Here is an 18506-nt window from a genome sequence, read left to right on the forward strand (position 1 = left end):
AGGTAAATTCCTTAATGATCAATTTTGAGATCACAGAAATGGGTATGATTCAACAACATCTTCAGCTCTATTGAAATGGACATCATGAAGCCTGTACATTAGCAAGCCAGCTAATTCATCACGGGGACTAATCAAGTCCTTTGTGTATCAATGTTGATACAAGACTAATGAGGAATTGTGCAAAAGTGTTGAGGAAGCCTTCCAAAGGATAAATCCTGAGATGATCCACAAGATGTCAAGGAGGACATGGAGATGCATAGATCTCTGTTCAAGGTACTGAGTACACATACACATCTGCTGAAAAAAAATACTTTTTTTTTAGGTAATCCAATGTAAAATATTTTTTTTTATCTAAGAATATGGGAACATCTCATGAGTGTGTGTGTGTGTGTGTGTGTGTGTGTGTGTGTGTGTGTGTTTTATGTATTACATGGTTTTTTGGCGACTCTTACCTGCATACGAGAAACTGGATCAGTTGCCTCAGATGCCCGTTGTAGGAGGTGAGCATATTCCATATACTCGACCATCCGCTGCAAAAAGCTGAGAGGCTCGTTAAAAATCACTGGCATTGTTATCTTGCTTAGTTCTTTTCCAATGCAGTTCTTCAGCACAGACCACAATGAAAAATCATTTCGACTGAACATTGGGACAGGCAAACATTGTCTGTAAATAAAACAAACATATGTGTTAAATGGTGGACAATGAATTGCTGAAAAATAAAGTATTGACAGACATATAATGTGTATCTCAAAATGGTCATATGTTATGAAGAAGACACACTTCCTTTCCATATCATTCAGTGAAATAATTAACTTATTCTGCACTGTGCTTAAAGTAGATGCTTGTGGTACAAACACATATCACACATGATAATTTTTTCAGGTGTAATGAGAATGTAAAATATACAAATATAAATGTAAGAATTGAATTCCTCCAGGCAGAAGGAATTTTGTGATGGGTTCAACTGCTAAATGCCACCTACCAGATACTGTTCTGAATGTGTCAACTAACCATCGTTTGTTAGTTTCTGTAAACATCTTTCGCGTATTTAAAAAAAAAATCTACTTCACTTCTTCTAAGTCCTGAAGCCACTTCCACTTTATGTCTGTTTCATTCTTAAGAATAGGAATAGCCACAAGTGGACAGATCCAGTAAGGCAGTAAGGTAAACAGTTGCCGGAAGCACTGTTATCTTGTAATTGGGGGAAAAAAAAAAAACTATCCAACACTCAGCACTATGCGGCTGGGAGCACTGTCATGGTGGGAGAACCTATTCTTTGATTAACACAATGCAGACAACTTTCTCCTTACACAAGGAATTTAGCATTTGAAGACAGGTTGACTATGATGTTTGTGAGAGAAAGTCATGGTAGCCTATGTTCTTTACGTAAAAGAAATACACATTGTTTTTATCTTGGTTCTCACTTGTTTTGGTTTATTTAGTCTTGATGATGAAGCAGTTTTCCACTGGCTTGATTACTGACTGGTTTTGGGGTCATACCTATAACACAATTTCTCATTATCTAAAATGTTTTTCTTTTTTAAGTGTGATGTTAGCATATTCTTCTGTCACATCCACAACTACAAAAATGCCAAACATTGGGACATCATTTGCAAAAGCAAGCACTCTGACCTAACTAATCCTTCTGTGCAAATGACAGTTTTTCAGCATACTTGAATCGGCATGTAGTAGAGGCACCTAGTAAGAGTTTCAATTTATTAACAACTGTTGTCATATGTACCACTGATGGTAAAAATTGCATGATTCAGATCAAGTAATTTTACTAACATTTTGTTCCCGAGACCTGTCACAGTAGCAGAAGTGCTAAACCTTGTCTTTGTTGCAGTATCAGTATCACTCCTTGTCTTCAAGAAGCTTACAAAATCTCAAAGCCACAACAGCACTAATTATCTAACAGTATAATGAAATGAGGACAAAGTCAGCAGCATGAGAATGTCACAACAATAGTGTAGAATTTGTAAGAAATAAGGTTGGTATTATTGCTGCTACTAACATAAAGCAAAAATGTTTAATAGGCAGCAAAATAAAAGTCACTCACGGTACTTAAAAAATAGCAATTTAGATATCAAACTATAGTAGTCATTTTTCCAGTATTGTTGCCATAGTGGCAAAGTCACAAAACCCTTGGGCATTCACCCTACACACTATTTTCAATTCATAAGGTTCCAGAACATATAATGGCACAAAGAGTAGGTCTCAAAATTGAAAACTAGGTACAAAAATTTCAGAAGTTGTAAACTGAGATTGTTCACAAACCACATAATCAAGTTATTACACAATATTAAGCACGGCCGGTGCCTTACATTCCTAAATATCTGAATCACGGCTGTCAGCAAATGGTGCTGCAAAGTCTCTAGATCTATGCTGGAATTTACTGACATTTCATGACCTTTACATCCAAGATGACACATTCAGTGGCTAGTTATTTTCCTGTTCCATGCACCATTTGAATGAGTAATTGTTATGATACAGAATGAGTCATTTTATATTCACATTACTCATTTGTATGTAAATGTCGCTAAAGGCTGACCACATGCAAGCAGTTTTCTTACTTTTTAATTTATTTTAATATGGTTGTGAATTAGTAATTTCTACCCACACATTACAAAAATCGTTGTTCTACAGAATAGAAGGAGTTGTCAAGGTGAAACCTTTTCAGCTTGTTTTCAAATTTAATGTTGCCATACTTTGGATAAGCGATCAAATTTTGGTGGTAGCACTGTGCACAACTTCTTGTGCTAAGGACAACCTTAAGGCAGACTAAAGTATGCCTTTTTTATTGTAACTGCATACATCACTGTCCTTTTGAATGACAGCGTGTTATTTGCATTAACCTTTGCGGCATAGTCAAACTGCCTAACAGCTTAAACAAATGTCTGCAAGATGAGTGTGGGTGGGCACCATGTATTACTCTTACAGCACATTTTTGAGCTAATAAGACTTTCCTTCTGGAAAATGAATTTTCGTGTAACATTATTCCATGTGAAATTTTTGAATGAAGATACACAAGACACGTTAACTTACCAATTTGTCTCTCCCAAAGATTTGCAATGAACCAAAGTCTAAATGGGGTTGAACTAAGTTGTTTTAGCAGTATCAAAATGCATTTTTTCCAGTTTAAATTCTTATCAATATGGACACCTAATAATTTTGATGTTGCTTCAATGGGATATTATTCTCAAATGCATCATCATCATCATCATCATCATCATCATCATCTCAAAAGCTTTCATAAATGATTTTAGTACTGAAACAGGTTGGTAATTATTTACATCTCTCCAGTTATCTTTCTTATAGAGAGGTTTAGTGATGGTATATTTTAATCTCTCTACAAAAATACCCTGAGTTAGTGATGTATTACGTATTTCAGATAAGAAGCACTTATTATATGGGAACATGCCTTCAGTATTCTGTCCAAAACACCACCAAATCCAGATGGGCTCTTATTTTTGAAAGATTTTTTTTTTCCAATTTCAGAATGAGAAGTGGGAAGACATCCAAATGACTGAATTTCACATGGGTTGCTTTTTCAACTAATTCTTTGATTGTTCTCTTGAACTGCTTGTCCCTATAGTTTTACTATATTTGAGAAATTATTATTAAATATACCTGCTGTTTGTGACTGGTCATTTATAGCCCTTCCATTTCAATCAATGGTAACACTACTCAGTTCTGTGGCTTGTTGTTCTGTATCTCAGTTCACTACATTAAATACAGATTTGAGTCTGTTGTCAGAATTATTGATTTCTGACACAATGTGGAAGTTCTTTGATTTTAATAACTTTCCTTAGTAATTTTGAGTAGTTTTTGCAGTGTGTGGCTACTGCAGGATCTTAAGTAGTTCTTGTCAACAGATATATTTCCCTTTTCCTTTCACAAGATACTTTAATCTCTCTAGTGATCCATTGGTTTTTACATTGGTGCATAATGCTCTTTCTGATTCATTTATGAGGAAAGCTATTTTCAAACAATGGTATGAATTTACCATGGAACAAATTAAATTTTATGTCAGCATTTAGTTCGTTTACAATTTCATCCTAGGCCATCTCTCGTAAACTAATCGTAAACATTCTTGTGCAGGAGTCATTAATTATTCTAACAGATTTCCACTGAAGCGACTTTAAACCGTAAGCACTTCCTCGGGCACTACCTCCTTTTATTCTACCACACTGTCCAACATGAATATTTTCTTGCTTTGAACTTCATCAAAGAAAACATTATCACAGCACTACTGCCCATATCCACGCATGTTGGGAAGTAAACTGAGATCACATTGTAGATCCAAATAAGGTTTTCTGATAATTTTTCTCCAGTTACAATCAAATCTCAACTCTTTTTCAGTATTAATTCACAAGCACACTCTTCTTCTAAGTGCTGATCTCTATGAAATCTACTTGATTCAATGTTTCTGAACTTGTGTTCTGTCTTAATACAATGTAAAAACACCTCATTTTCCTGTATTACTTCTATATGCAATTTTTTACATTTAATTTCTTTAACCCTGACATTATGAGGGGGTACAAAAAAAAAAAAAAAAAAAAAAAAAAAAAAAAAAAAAAAAAAAAAAAAGGAATAACATTGCTATGGGTGGAGCTTGAGTGGTATGCACTTCTACCACTGGGTGTGTATAGCGCAACTCATTGCCAGTTCTGTGCTGCCGCCTGTGTTGTTGACCTGGCTTGTTGTGTTCATCTGCAGTGATTGTTTTTGCTAGCACTATTTTGTTCTTGTTTCATTCTTTATGAGGGCAAGTTTAAGTGAACAATGTGCAGATGTGAAATTTTGTTACCTACTCGGTAAAAATGCTGCTGAAACTGCTTTAATGTTGAAATCAGCTTACCAAGATGACACTATGGGAAAAACTCTAGCACACGAGTGGTTTGCTTAATTTAAAAATGGCAGCATGTCAATTGATGACAAACTTCATTCCGGACATCCACCAACTGCCCAAATCGGCGAAAATATTGAAAATATTCGATAGATACTTGATTAACTGTCAGAGATTAGTGGGTTATCTTGGAGCTCAGTTCAGTGAATTTTGATAGAAGATTTGGGAATGAAAAGAGTTCCTGCCAAACTTGTTCCTCGGGTTCTGACTGACAATCTGGTGATGAGTCATAGTGCTAAGGTTACAACCCAGAAACAATGCAACAGTCAAGCTAATGGAAGACACCTAAAAAATGTTGTCAAGTCAAATCGAACATCAAAACAATGTCGATTTGCTTTTTTGATGCCAAGGGTTTAGCTCATTCACAGTTTGTTCCCCTAGGTCAGACCATCAATCAAACTTTTTATTTGGAAGTTTTACGGAGATTTCACAAAAGTGTTCATCAAGAAAGATAGGAGACTGGTCCTTCCACCACGACAATACACCTGCACACACGGAAATCTCTGTTAGACCGTTCTTGGCTAGAAATGGCAAGTTCTACTGTCCATGCATCTTACTTGCCCGACCTGCCTCCATGCGGCTTTTTCTTATTTCCACACATGAAAAGTGGCATGAAAAAACACCTATTTGACAACACTGAAGAAGTCAAGAAAAAAATGAGGGAGGAGCTGTCAGCTATTTCTAAAGATGACAACAAAAAATGTTTTGAACAGGGAAGCACCAGTGAAGCAAATGTATTAGAGAGAGTATTGTGAAGGTGATAAGATTGTTTTGTAAACTATTTGAAAACATACAGTTTTTAAAAAATTATTCCAGCTTTTTTTTTGGGGGGGGTGGGGGGTGTTCAGATAGGCAAAGGACGTCTTATCTTTTCTGGGTTTTCTAAATTTTCCACACAGGCAAGAAGCTCTTCTAGTGTATTACTCAATCCCCTAACATTCTGAAGAAATAAGATAATCTTACTTTTCTGTGCATTGTCACACATTTTGTGCTGCTCTTCCGTTATTTTAACTTCTTTCGCAACAGGTTGCCTGAAACCTGACTCTAACTTAATAAAAGATATCCCCCTGACACCAGTAACCACAGGGATCTTACTTTATGTGAGAGTGGCTCCCTGTACATTTTCTGCTAGAACCGCAGTCAGCCTATCTTTCCCTCTCTTATTCATGTATAAGTTGTGTCTAGTACATCTTCATCTCCCAATTGTAGCAACAGGCACTCTACTCATATGAGATTTCATTTCGGTCAGCAGCAGCCTGCACATCACTGTATTCACAGAGCTGTATTAGCCCAGGACCATTCATTGCACTGCAGAACCTCCACAAAACTCACACTTAAGTGTGAAGTTGCAACGTCTAATCCAACTAGGTAAAGTTTAGAAAAATTGAGACCCATGACTTAAAGAAATTGAACATAGAGAAAAAGCTCACATTTCAGGAGGGCCAGGTGTGTTAAGCATGGAATTGGGAAGTGCAAATTATAGCTTGGTTATTTATTGTATTAAGTTTCCATTGCATGAGCAGGAAAACCTTGAAGTAATAAAAATATAATTTGGAATCTCTTTGCCCAAACCCCTTTCTATATTTAATTTCTCACTATTTTGATGAAGTGTAGTGGAAGGTGTAGCATTGATGTGGGGACTCCTCAGTACACTTTTTATAGGTTTGTAGGTACTGTGCCATCTGTCACCTTCACAGATGAAGTCTGATGTCTACCATAATAATTTCGCTTTGTTTTCTTCACACTCTTATTTTTTTAAACCATTTCTCTTACCAAATTATCACTCTACCATCACACGTCCCCTTAAAGACAGTTCCAAATAGTTTTGTTTAATTTAGGATACACTATATTGTTCCTATTATCATTACTCTCTCCTTTTCTTTAATAGCTTTTTTTTTTTTTCATTAAAGACTCCTTTTTACCTGCAACATCTTTTGTTGTTTGCATAAGTACCTTTGTTTTTAAAAATGTCTTATCTTTATCAGTAGAATCCCTATTTTCTAAGATGCTGAACTTGTTGCTTAATAAGGTCTACTGTAAAGTCATATTCTTAAGTAAATTCTCACAATCTACATTTCTGATTTCCTGCTGAAAAAGTTAGCTCATTTTCCTAAAATTACACAATTTCCCAACATTAAAAAATCAGTACATGAACAACTTCTTTTCCTTTACAATGAAGCACATTTATAAGCTGCTTCTGATGCCAAAGACAGCCTACGAGGTGCTATCCAAAATTTTCGGGACTGGTGCTGCCACTGTTGAAAAACTTGCCTTACACACCAGTCCCAGAGCCTCTGCCAATGATCAAATGTTTTCTGGAAGTCCTGTTCTTTGAGGGTGTTTATCGCCACCAGTGATACTTCTTGAATCCTCTCTAGAGTGTCGGACCGATGGCCTTTCAACTTGAGTTTCAGTTTAGGGAAGAGCGTGAAATCGCAAGGTGCCAAATCTGGCGAGTACGGTGGGTGGGGTACAACCGCTGTGTTGTTTTTTGCTAAAAAGGTCCTGATGAGCAAGGACATGTGACAGGGTGCATTGTCGTGATGCAGCAGGCAGTTCCCTTGACCACAAAATTCGGGCCGTCGTGGCCAAACATTTTCACGGAGCCGTCGCAAAATAACGCTGAGTATTGCGGAAATCACTGTGGACACACAACACATCCTCCCAGCTGAATGACACTCCGCACACTAACTCATCAGATATGCAGCTCTCGCCACCTAGTGGTGCAAAGATCTAATACTCCTACTTTCCAGATAGCAGCACCAGTCTCGAAAATTTTGGATTCCACCTCCTATATGTCTTTTGGTCTTCTAATGCTCCAACATTTTCAGGACACCTTTACTGAAAAAAATGTGGCATTCTGGCAATATTGGAGCATTGTAATAAACCTTTCTAAAAGATTAAAATTGTATGTGGTCAGGACTCTAAGCTAGACGCTTGCCTCACACGGAAGACTTTTACCAAATAAAATATTCAAACACACCTCACAGATCACTCTCTCTGAAACCGTGCTGTGATGGAATGAGAATGTTGAATTTGTCCAGATAATCAACTAATCTATTGTACATAAGCCTTTCCAGCAGTTTTGAGAAATGTAATATCAGTTAAACAGGCCTGTAGTTGTTGGGGTCATCCTTATCCCCTTTCTTGCCCATTGGTGCCACCCTGCTTATCTTATGTTATTCTAGAAAAATTCCTTCTCTGAAAGAGCTGTTTGTTATGTCCAGCAGTGGTGAGAGATTTTCTCACTTACTTGCTTCATTACCTGATTCGATATTTTATCGTCACCAGCTGATTTCTTGGACTTGACTGTGTGGACAACAAAGGATATAGCCAATCACCTGATAATTTCACTGAAAATTTCTTCTGCTGGATAAGAATTATTTAATTCACTTATACAGCTACCTACAGTAGTCCTTACTGCACAAGAAACCTAAAATATTTATTTATTTTTGTATGCCTTGTTGTGGTATCTGACTGCCATGAAATGTTGTTCATATTTTCTGAAATCTGTAGTTATTTTCTGTGATTGGTAACCACGGTTAAACAAAGACTAAGAATTATTACCATCCAAACTACAGATTGAATGCAGATGATTCATAACTGAGTATACTAGGATATGAGATATAAAGATAGATGAATTGAAATTTGCACATGCAATACATCTTTCAATAATTTCCTTTCAGCAGTTATAAGTCTCGTCTCTAACCCTAAAAAAAAAATTATGTAAATACCAACTTTACATTCCACAGAGTTTAGAAACTTGTGCCAATGTAAAATATTTATCATGAATATGAAGAAGTTACTAGGGTAGGATTTCTAAGAAATGAACTTTTATCTCTGCATCCTTCAAAAGTTATCTTGGAAGGTTTAATCAGTAGTTCAAAAACATGGGAATAACTTGAAATAAGGTTTAATAACAAAAGTCAGTATACAATGAGAGTCTTCGGGTATCACTAGCTCCACAAATCCCATAGTCCATACAGTAATGAACCTGAGTATCAGATTCTTAAAAATGAATGAATTTTTTTTAATCTTTTACTAACCTGTAAGTCCTGGAGTGAAAGGTAAAACAGTGGGGAAAAAGAAGTTTGTTGCAAATACAAGCAATAAAAAAAACATTATTAAAACATTAATTTTTTGAAATAAAATATTACATACCTGTAACACTTCTTCCTTTCTGCACTGCTCTCCTCTGAAGCCATATTGCCACTGAATCAACCACACCAGTCACTGTTATAATTCTATCACTTTCTTCCTGCCTCATTCGAGCTACACTTTTCTGAACCAAATTGTTTATAATCACTATAAGGCTTCCCAGCCTTTGAATACTATCAAACACGATGGGGAATGCAATACCACCTCATTGCAGCAACCATCCAGACTGCCTCATGGTTTCAACTCTGTTATGAAAGATGCAGAATTAGATATTTCTGTACTGCAACACATTTCACAATTTTCTGCAAATTCCTAAGTCATGTGCACAATGATACAAAAATGTGCCTGCAAGGAAGTGGGGTGAACAGGTGGTGTGTGCATGCACTTTTATGAAAATAAAATAGAAAAAAAACTACAGCAACGCAGAGAAAGAGTGTGAGTTTATGAAGCTAGACTGGTGACTGGAAGCTACAGTCAGAGATGGCAACCCCGTTTGTAGCACAACACAGCGTATAAGATTTTATCACACATAGCAGAAGAAGAAAGGAAAATGGTAACCTTGCAAAACAAATCTTAATGTGTAGAGTCACACTCTGTGAGTTGCACTTTTTGAATTGTGAAATGACTCACGAGACTCAAATTTGAATTTACAATTTAAAAAAATGGAAGAATCAGTGCTTCAAGAATTACAAAACATACGACTTTTACAAGTCATATAATCAATCAGATAAATTTTAATAGAATGTATACCGTTAAAAAAGATTTGAAATTACAAAAACACAAAAAAGTGAAGATAACTGCCTCCATCTGCTAATGGTATTGTTAGTCAGATTGTGTTACTATGTGAACTCAGGCTAGATGCATTATAAATGCATCCCTTTATAAATATTAAACTATATGACATGTAGTAGTAGTAGTAGTAGTAGTAGTAGTAGTAGTAGTAGTAATGGTGGTGGTGGTGGTGGTGGTGGTGGCTGTGGTGGGGGTGGTGGTGATCATTGTTCTATTCATCTGTGGGTCACTTTTACAAGGATGTTGGACTAGTGTGTTTCCTTTCATAACACAATTTATCTTTGAAGTTTTTGTTCATGGTTTTCTGCTGAAAATGTTGAATGCTATGCTAAGTGAGTGTCACCAACTGTCAATCAGAGGCAGCCTCATGAAAAAAAAAAAATTAGAAGAGAACATGTATTAATCCTAGCATACACCTTGCGATGCAAAGGAATGGAAGTGCTAATAATGCCTCGCAGTGAATGACAAAACTTTGTCTTCACAAAGGCTAGCAATGTCCACCCAATATCAGGAATGAAGTACAAGTTTGTAATTTAACAGAAGGAATGCATTTGTAACCAGGAAATTAGAAAACAGGTTACTTTTTAAGACTCCTACAATGAATCTGAGAAATTTTAATACACAATAGTGACATATTTTTGTATGGACTTACTCCAACAGCTAAGTTATTTTTCCACACTGTAATTCACTTTAAATTTATCCAAATCCCAAGTCACCTTCCAGCATGTTGACATCTGTCTGACACTTAAATCCAAACATCAAACAAAGTAATACCACCCAAAAAGCATAACATCTCCATTTCAAATACTGCCACCCTATCCAAGTCAAATGCTCTTTTTCCTTCAGGCTAGATATCTATGGGAATTGTTTCAGCTCAATCAACATCAGTCACCATTTTCAGGTTTTCCTCTCCCACTACTACTCTATTGACCTTCTCTGCAAACAGATCTCCCAGGAAGTCTTCTTCGCTATTATTCTAACCAATTCATCTCCCACTTCCAAAACAGACAACAACATCCTCCTCAGTGTGCTACACTACCAAGATTTTTTTGCTGAGCAATAACTCCTTGTATCAAGTCCGGTAATGAGATCCTTTTCCTTGATAACCTTCCTGCATTACTCCCTGTCAACTTCAGACAACCTCCTAAACATCTAAAATTGCACTTCTGACTAACAGACAGAAAAGCTATTGCAGCCAAACTGCATGGCAATTTTTGTGACTAATAAATCTTCCATTAGAGAACTAGAGTATCATGTCACTGTTCTAGGGACATTAGGATGAGACAAACTGTATCAATTTATACTTGAATGTTATGAATTCAGATAGTACACACTTTCAAGAATTCCATTCTCTTAATTAATAATGTCAGTCAATAAAATATTTTTAAGAATGACTGTCCAAAGTTGAATCAGATAGAGATCCATAATTCTCTGCAGGGACTGGATCAACTCATTCTTCAAACTATGCATTTCCCTATTTTGAGTAACATGTCCATACAATAAAAGAGCTGTAGAATGACTCCTCACTCAATATTCAAAATAGACAGTTATAGCTCTGTCACAACTAGATCATCCCCAGTGAATGTAACTGACTTCTCAGTTGAATGATATAAATTGCACAGTGAAACAAAAGTAGTTATCACCTAATAGTTAGTGTGAGCACAACTGGTTTGTCTCATATCATGTTAGGGGCAGTAAACTATTCTCCTGTCCTCATAAATTTACTGCTTTAAAGTATAGCTGAATCAGGACATGTGATGCAATACAAAAATCAGACCACAGTTTGGGAAGAACAAATTACTTACAACTATCAGAAGACATCAGTCATTTTAACATTTCTTTAGCCATGTATTGTGCCAACTGAATGCTGATAATCTTACAGGGGACTCAAAAGTAAGAAACAGGACAAGAATAAGAGAACTGTTCAAAGGTTAGCTACTGCCCAGCCTTCTACAGACATCCAGGATCTCTCATACTAGCTGAGATATCAACTTAACCACTGAGGTAAGGTGGCAAAGTATTAAGACAATGGAGAATGGTGATTCAAATGACCACCCAGAGACCCAGATGTAGAGCTTCTGTGATTTCATTTAAGGCAAACACTCAGATGGTTGCCTTGAAAGTTTCCATCAGAACTTGTGCTCTGTCTGTAGCATCCATTTCATCAACAGAACATTAAACTCTATCTTCCCTCCTTCAATTTGCCTGAATATTCAAGAGAAGGAAGTTTGCAAGTATAGTTTGGGGCAAGGGAAGGTTGATGATGTTAGCTCCATCCTGAAAAGAGGCTGGGGAAACATGATATATGACTATTTGATATCTCAGAATCTTCTTTAAAATGTACTGGACTGAAGTGAGTTGCAAGCTGTTTAAAACATGAATCTAGGATATATTAGTTATCCTAGCAGTATGTTATTTTTGATGATATTTATTGATATGTGGTTCGCAAGTTCATGGGTAAGTGCAAGATTACAATCCCAAAGGTTTGGTGTTCTATGCTTAGTTTGTCCTGGGACTTTTACTGCCACTTATCTTCTATGTCATCCCTGGCAACCATTTATGTATTTGAAAAATGATGAGTTTCGCCATAGTTCAGTGTCAATGTTAAACTGTAGGTCCCCCTATAACTGGCTGGATAAGCCAATTTAAACATCACAGGATGGCAAAGGCATATCACCTCCCATAAGATCATGCCTAGTAAAGCACTGTGATGGTCAAGCCAACCTTTAGGTTGATGGCAGCTTCACCTTGTAACTCATCTACACTTTCACTTCAAATTCTACCAAATCCATGTGAAGTGTCTAATTCCCAGAGAAAACAAGAAAGTGTGACCACAACCATAGGTATCACTCATGTTCATCAATGAAGTTCTCACTGAAACTTTGCTATGGTATTGTAGAGTATCGAAGGTCTCAGTTCACATCAGAGAAAATTATCAGTTGTTGATGCTTGTTCACTTGCACACTCAGATGTAAACCAGACTTCAGAAGTTGGGGTGAGGGCAAGTTATATTTTGGGGATATGGGAGACAGTTACAAACTAACCCCCCACCCTCCAATCCACACACTGTGTGTGTGTGTGTGTGTGTGTGTGTGTGTGTGTGTGTGAGAGAGAGAGAGAGAGAGAGAGAGAGAGAGAGAGAGAGAGAGAGAGTAGCTTGAATTCTGTCTCGCAACTGAGATAACCACATGAAAGGATATGTCTAAATTTTATAATACTTTAGGCATCTACATTTTTATCCTTATCACTGGGAACTTACTGAAATTACAGATTGCTTGCATATGCCATACAAATGCTTTAATGAAGAGAACAGCTAATTAGGGTGATCTCATTGGTAATTTTCCCCTATTGATGGCTTGATTACCTGGTTCAATTTCTGCTACAAGAAATTATGGATTGGAAAGATTCTTTCAATGAGTGTATAAGCGACAGTCAAGTGAAAATGAGAGATATGAAAAAAAAGAAAGTTAGTGAACTGTTTACTGTTTCAAAAGTAATCACTATAATTTTGAATACATCTATTCCACCGTGTGACAAGGCACTCATTACAAAATGAAATTTTCACTCTGCAGCGAAGTGTTCACTGATATGAAACTTTTTGGCAGATTAAAACTGCGTGCCGGACTGAGACTCGAACTTGGGAACTTTGCCCTTCATGGGCTGGAAGAAAGGATATTGCAGAGATATGGGTTAGCCACCTCCAGGAGGATATTTCCAGAATTAAATTTTCACTCTGCAGTGGCGTGTGTGCTGATATGAAACTTCTTGGCAGATTAAAACTGTGTGCCGGACCGAGACTCGAACTCGGGATCTTTGCCTTTCATGGGCAAGTGCTCTACCAACTGAGCTACCTAAGCATAACTCACGCCCCATCCTCAAGGCACTCATTGCCTTCATAGAAAATTGTTTACGGTTTCCTACCAAACATTGATTGTACCCAGGAGACTGTATCGAGGATGCGTAAGGGCTTCCCAGTGAAACTTCTGCAGCACAATAGAAACAACCTTGGCAACATGAGGGCAGACATTATCATGCAACAGACTGATGCCATCCGTCAATGTTCCTGGGCATTTGGACTTGGCACACTTCAATTTTGCTAAGTGTCAACATGGACACCCTCCATACAGAGCCAGTCTCTCCACGCACGTTCCATATATTTGGAGGCTTGAAGAAAGACATTCATGGTTTTTTATTTGTTTCAGACAAAGAGATCCCCATCTGGGTACAATCATGGTTCTTAAGACAACCGAAAACATTTTTCCGTGAATGTACTGACCATCATATCTCACAATGGGATAAATTTTATTAACAGTTATGATGATTACTTTTGAAATAATAAACAGTTTACTTATTTGTCCATCTGTCTCATTTTCATTTGATTGCCGCTTATATGTAGCATTATTCATCATAAGTTTTCTGCATTCTTTGTAATTCTCATTTTCTCTGTAACATTGTAGGATTAAAAATCCTTACAGGGATCAGCAATCATGTTGGCACTTGATAAATTTATGTTCAAATCTAGATCACAATTCGTTGACTGATTTTGCACAATTTAGCACATTTCTGCTATGTTATCATCAGATTACGCAATAAATATGGCAGATATGGTGTATCATATAATGATTAGTAATTTGATGTACCATCAATAAATGAAAAAGACTTATTGATGCTAGGTTGAAACACTTATTCGAACAAGATACATTATATCTATTGTATTCATTTCTGACTTTTAAAATAGGGTTAGCTGAGAGGCATTAACTGTATGAAGAGAGTGAATCAATGGTCATCCAGACTGAGTATAGATTATAAGTCTTCAATGTAGGCGAACATTATCTGCAATACTCAAACTGTATAATGTGGTGCGGTGATGAAAGTCCTTTTGTCACTTTAGAAAAGAGCAGGATTCAAGTTTCATCAAGCCATACAGGTTTTGGTCTCCCAAGGTCTCTCTGAATCAATTAATGCAAATATCATCCATGATGGTTTCTTGAAACAGGAGACAATTGATTTCCTTCTCCAGTGTTGTTCAGTCCAACCTTAGACTCTGTCTGTACTGATCTCTTCGTAGACAGGACATTTAACCTCAAGCTTCCTTGTTTCCTTGTTAGTATGCAGAGTCAATTACAACAGACACGGAAGTAAGCCAATCTGAAAGTGTGTCAGTTGGCTCCTGGTGAGTCTGCACAGTGTCTGGGACCAAGCTGTATGCCTTGCTGTTGAAATGTGAGTGGTGAAAGATGGATGCAACAAATAAGAGATATCCATATGTACCAAACTGGGATATGGTAAAATTTGGGAGGAAAGGAGTTCTATGAAGTTTTGATTAAGTTCTTACGCAAATTTACAGACACTTGCAGTGTTCTCTTTCTGGAAAGTTCTGTATTCCAGGTACCATTCATGGGCATATTGGTCAAAAGCACCTTCCTTGTGGATTAAGTTACTAAAGAACATCGCAATAGAATTACTAAAGACAAAAATGCATGTGTTTCTGAAAAGTCTGCTAAGTTTTCATTCCGAATGTTTGCTCTCTGACACATCGATGTCCATCCCTCCTCTGATGCAGAAAATGTGGATCGTTGCAGAAGATCACTTGCTACCAATCAACAGTAGCCCAGCTTTGATTATGTTGAGCAATGTTAAATCATTCAATTAGTACAGTATCGTTTACATTGGTGCAGATACCATACATTTTTTTCAGAGTCCCATATGATACAAAGTTCAATGAACTTTTATGATTCTGGTGGACACTCTGTTTATAAGCAGTTTTCCTGCAGTGCTGCACTCATGATCCACTTTTGATACAGATCAATATGAACAAGCTATGTTACTCCATCATTTCACAAATATTGTCTCCCCCCCCCCCCCCTCCACTACCTCGATGCTATTCAGATACATTGATTCCTTTAATTATGAAAGCATTGACTTAAATGTGTATAGAGAGTGTCAGGTCCTGTATATATTTATGTTTAAATTCATAAACATACTCTGTAAGCCACTACATAGTGCAGAGCTGAAGGTACTTCATAACAATATTAGCAATCTTCTCTCATGTCCCAATCACATATTGCAAAAACAAAAATACATGTCAGTTTGTCTTGTGCACTATCTAACCTCCCTGGATCTCATGAAGCCTGTGCCAGATATATCAGGGTGGCAGCAGAAATATCACATAGGATACTCGAATATGGGTTTCCTAAATGTATGCAACAGGATTTTTGCAAAAACAAGATCGCTTTTCTTCCAACAATTCCTAATGAAGATCCCCGGGCAAACTCAGACTTCCGTATGGAGAGTACCGACATCTCATGATCCTAGCGGCATGCCTCTAAATTAGTTCGATGTCTGCTGTCATCCCCCACGGTTGAAGACTCCAGAGGCTGGAGAATTGTTCTAGAGTTAGTCACATTAGCTCCTTGTATGCGATTTGCTTAACAGATTCACAACAATTTCCTAGACTCCTTCCAACCTATCTCCACCATTCGCCTTCTCTATGCATTGCCCAATTTTATATCGCTTCTCAGTATTATACCAAAACATTTTAATGATGTGACGTGCCCTCTATATTCGCCACTAATATTTTAATTGGATGCTATCGAGTTCTTTCTCTTTGTTAAGAGCATTATCTTGCATTTAACTACATTTACGAGGCGCGTTCAATAAGTAATGCAAAACTTTTTTTTTCTCGGCCAATTTTGGTTGAAAGAATGAGGAATCTGTTGCGGGACATTGAGGAATATTCCCACTTCGGCCCCTCTAGTTTCATAAAGTTCCGATAGGTGGCAACGCTATAAGTAGTTTTCAAAATAGCGTCTGTAATGGAGGTGCGACCAAGCAGAGAGCTTTAACACATCCATCGCTATCAGTGAGTTCCTTTTGGCGGAAAACCAGAGAATTGCAGATGTCCGTAGGCGCTTGGAGAGTGTGTACGGAGACTTGACAGTAAACAAAAGCACGGTGGGTCTTTGGGCGGGACGTCTGTCATTATAGCAACCGGAAACAAAACAGCAACCCACGGAGCGGCGCCACACCACCTGTCCTGTTGAAGAAAAACTTCAAAACCGCAGGCTCAGTCGGTAACGTCAAGGCAACGGTTTTCTGGGACTCTGAAACAGTTATTCTGTTCGATGTCCTCCCTCATGGTGCAACGATCGCCTACGAAGTGTGTTGTGTTACCTTCAGGAAATTGAAGAAACGACTTTAGCGTGTTTGTTGTCACAAAAATGCAAAGGAACTTCTCCTTTATGAGAACGCAAGACGTCACACAAGTCTGCACACCCGAGAGGTGCTTACTAAACTTCACTTGATTGTTATCCCACACCTAACCTACAACCCTGATCTGTCACCTACCATCTGTTTGGCCCAACGAAGGATGCACTCCAAAGGAAGCAATAATGGGGAGGTTACTGATGCAGCAAGATGTTGGCTCCGACGTCGACCAGTAGAGTGGCACCATGAGGGCATACAGGCCCATCCAGTAAGGAGGGGTAAGGCCGTCGCATTGAACAGATATTATGTTAAAAAATATGATTTTGTAGCCAAAAGAGTGGGGAATAATATGGTGTTTTGGAGTGCTGATTAAAACCAACGCGCATTCAGAAAGAAATTGTCGCATTACTTACTGAACGCTCCTCGAAAATATTTCATTATGCTAAGCGCAAATTGTGGCCAAACTTTTCAGCATTTCCTTTCCTTTGGCCAAAGAGAGATATTTTCCTGTGAACAACAGCTTTACCAGCGAACAGTCTCATATTTCCCCTCACCCTGCCTGGCAAATCATTTACATATAATGAGTATGTTGTCCCTATTATCCTCGAGGAACATCCGACGTTACTTTCATTTCTATAGTTAATTTAAGGATAACGCACTATTTTTTATTAGTCAAAAAATCACCGAGACATTAGCATGTCTGTGAAGATATCGTGTATGTCAATATATTGATTATTAGTCAGCAAAGTGGTACAGTGTCGAAAGGTTATCGCAAATCTAGGAAGTCGGAATCTACCTGTGCACCTGCATCCACTGTTAGCATGATGCCATGTGTGAATTAAGTGTTGCGATCTCCACTTCAAAAATTCTAGTAACATCTCTAACACACCCAGTAGTCATCATGTAACTGACACCATTCTTCATCTGTAGCACTGATCTTTTTCTGTACTGAAAATAAGCTCAAAGGAGGATGAAATTTTGTCCATCTCGCAGGCATGGAAATATTGAAGTACCAGTCTGATAGCTTTGGACCACTTCAGATCAATGTATTTCGTCTTTATGTCAGTTGTCTTCAGTTTCAGTACGAGTTAACAGATTTGTTGGAAGGCTTTGCTACATCCATCGACTTTATCTTTGGTCTGAGCTTTCTACGATTTTCTGATTCATCAATTTACATTACGGGGCCCACATCACGAACAACGTGCTGCAGACCATCACATTTATGAGGGGTTCTTAGCAATATGCCCCTTAGTGTAGTTAGGACTCACCCTGGAAAGTGGGCAGGAATATTAGGGTTTAACATCTCGTTGACGACGAGGACTTAAAAACTGAGTACATGCCTGGAATCGATAAAAATAGATCAAGAAACTTGTGGTTCATTTCTAAGGAAATACCTCATCAATCCCGTTAAAGTTATTTAAGGAAAAGAAGAAAACCTGTA

General features: G+C 37.6%; 1 protein-coding gene across 1 annotated transcript in view; it reads right to left on the reverse strand.

Annotated features, from left to right (window-relative positions):
* LOC126194829 (oxysterol-binding protein-related protein 1-like) overlaps positions 1 to 18506 on the reverse strand; it is a 424899-nt gene that overhangs the window by 114086 nt on the left and 292307 nt on the right. The window contains exon 14 of the mRNA XM_049933164.1: positions 453 to 663. Within this exon, the coding sequence (XP_049789121.1) occupies positions 453 to 663 (211 nt within the window). The remainder of the gene's footprint in view (positions 1 to 452; positions 664 to 18506) is intronic.

The sequence above is a fragment of the Schistocerca nitens genome, chromosome 1 (genome assembly GCF_023898315.1).
Source record: "Schistocerca nitens isolate TAMUIC-IGC-003100 chromosome 1, iqSchNite1.1, whole genome shotgun sequence".
Taxonomy (NCBI): Eukaryota; Metazoa; Arthropoda; class Insecta; order Orthoptera; family Acrididae; genus Schistocerca; species Schistocerca nitens.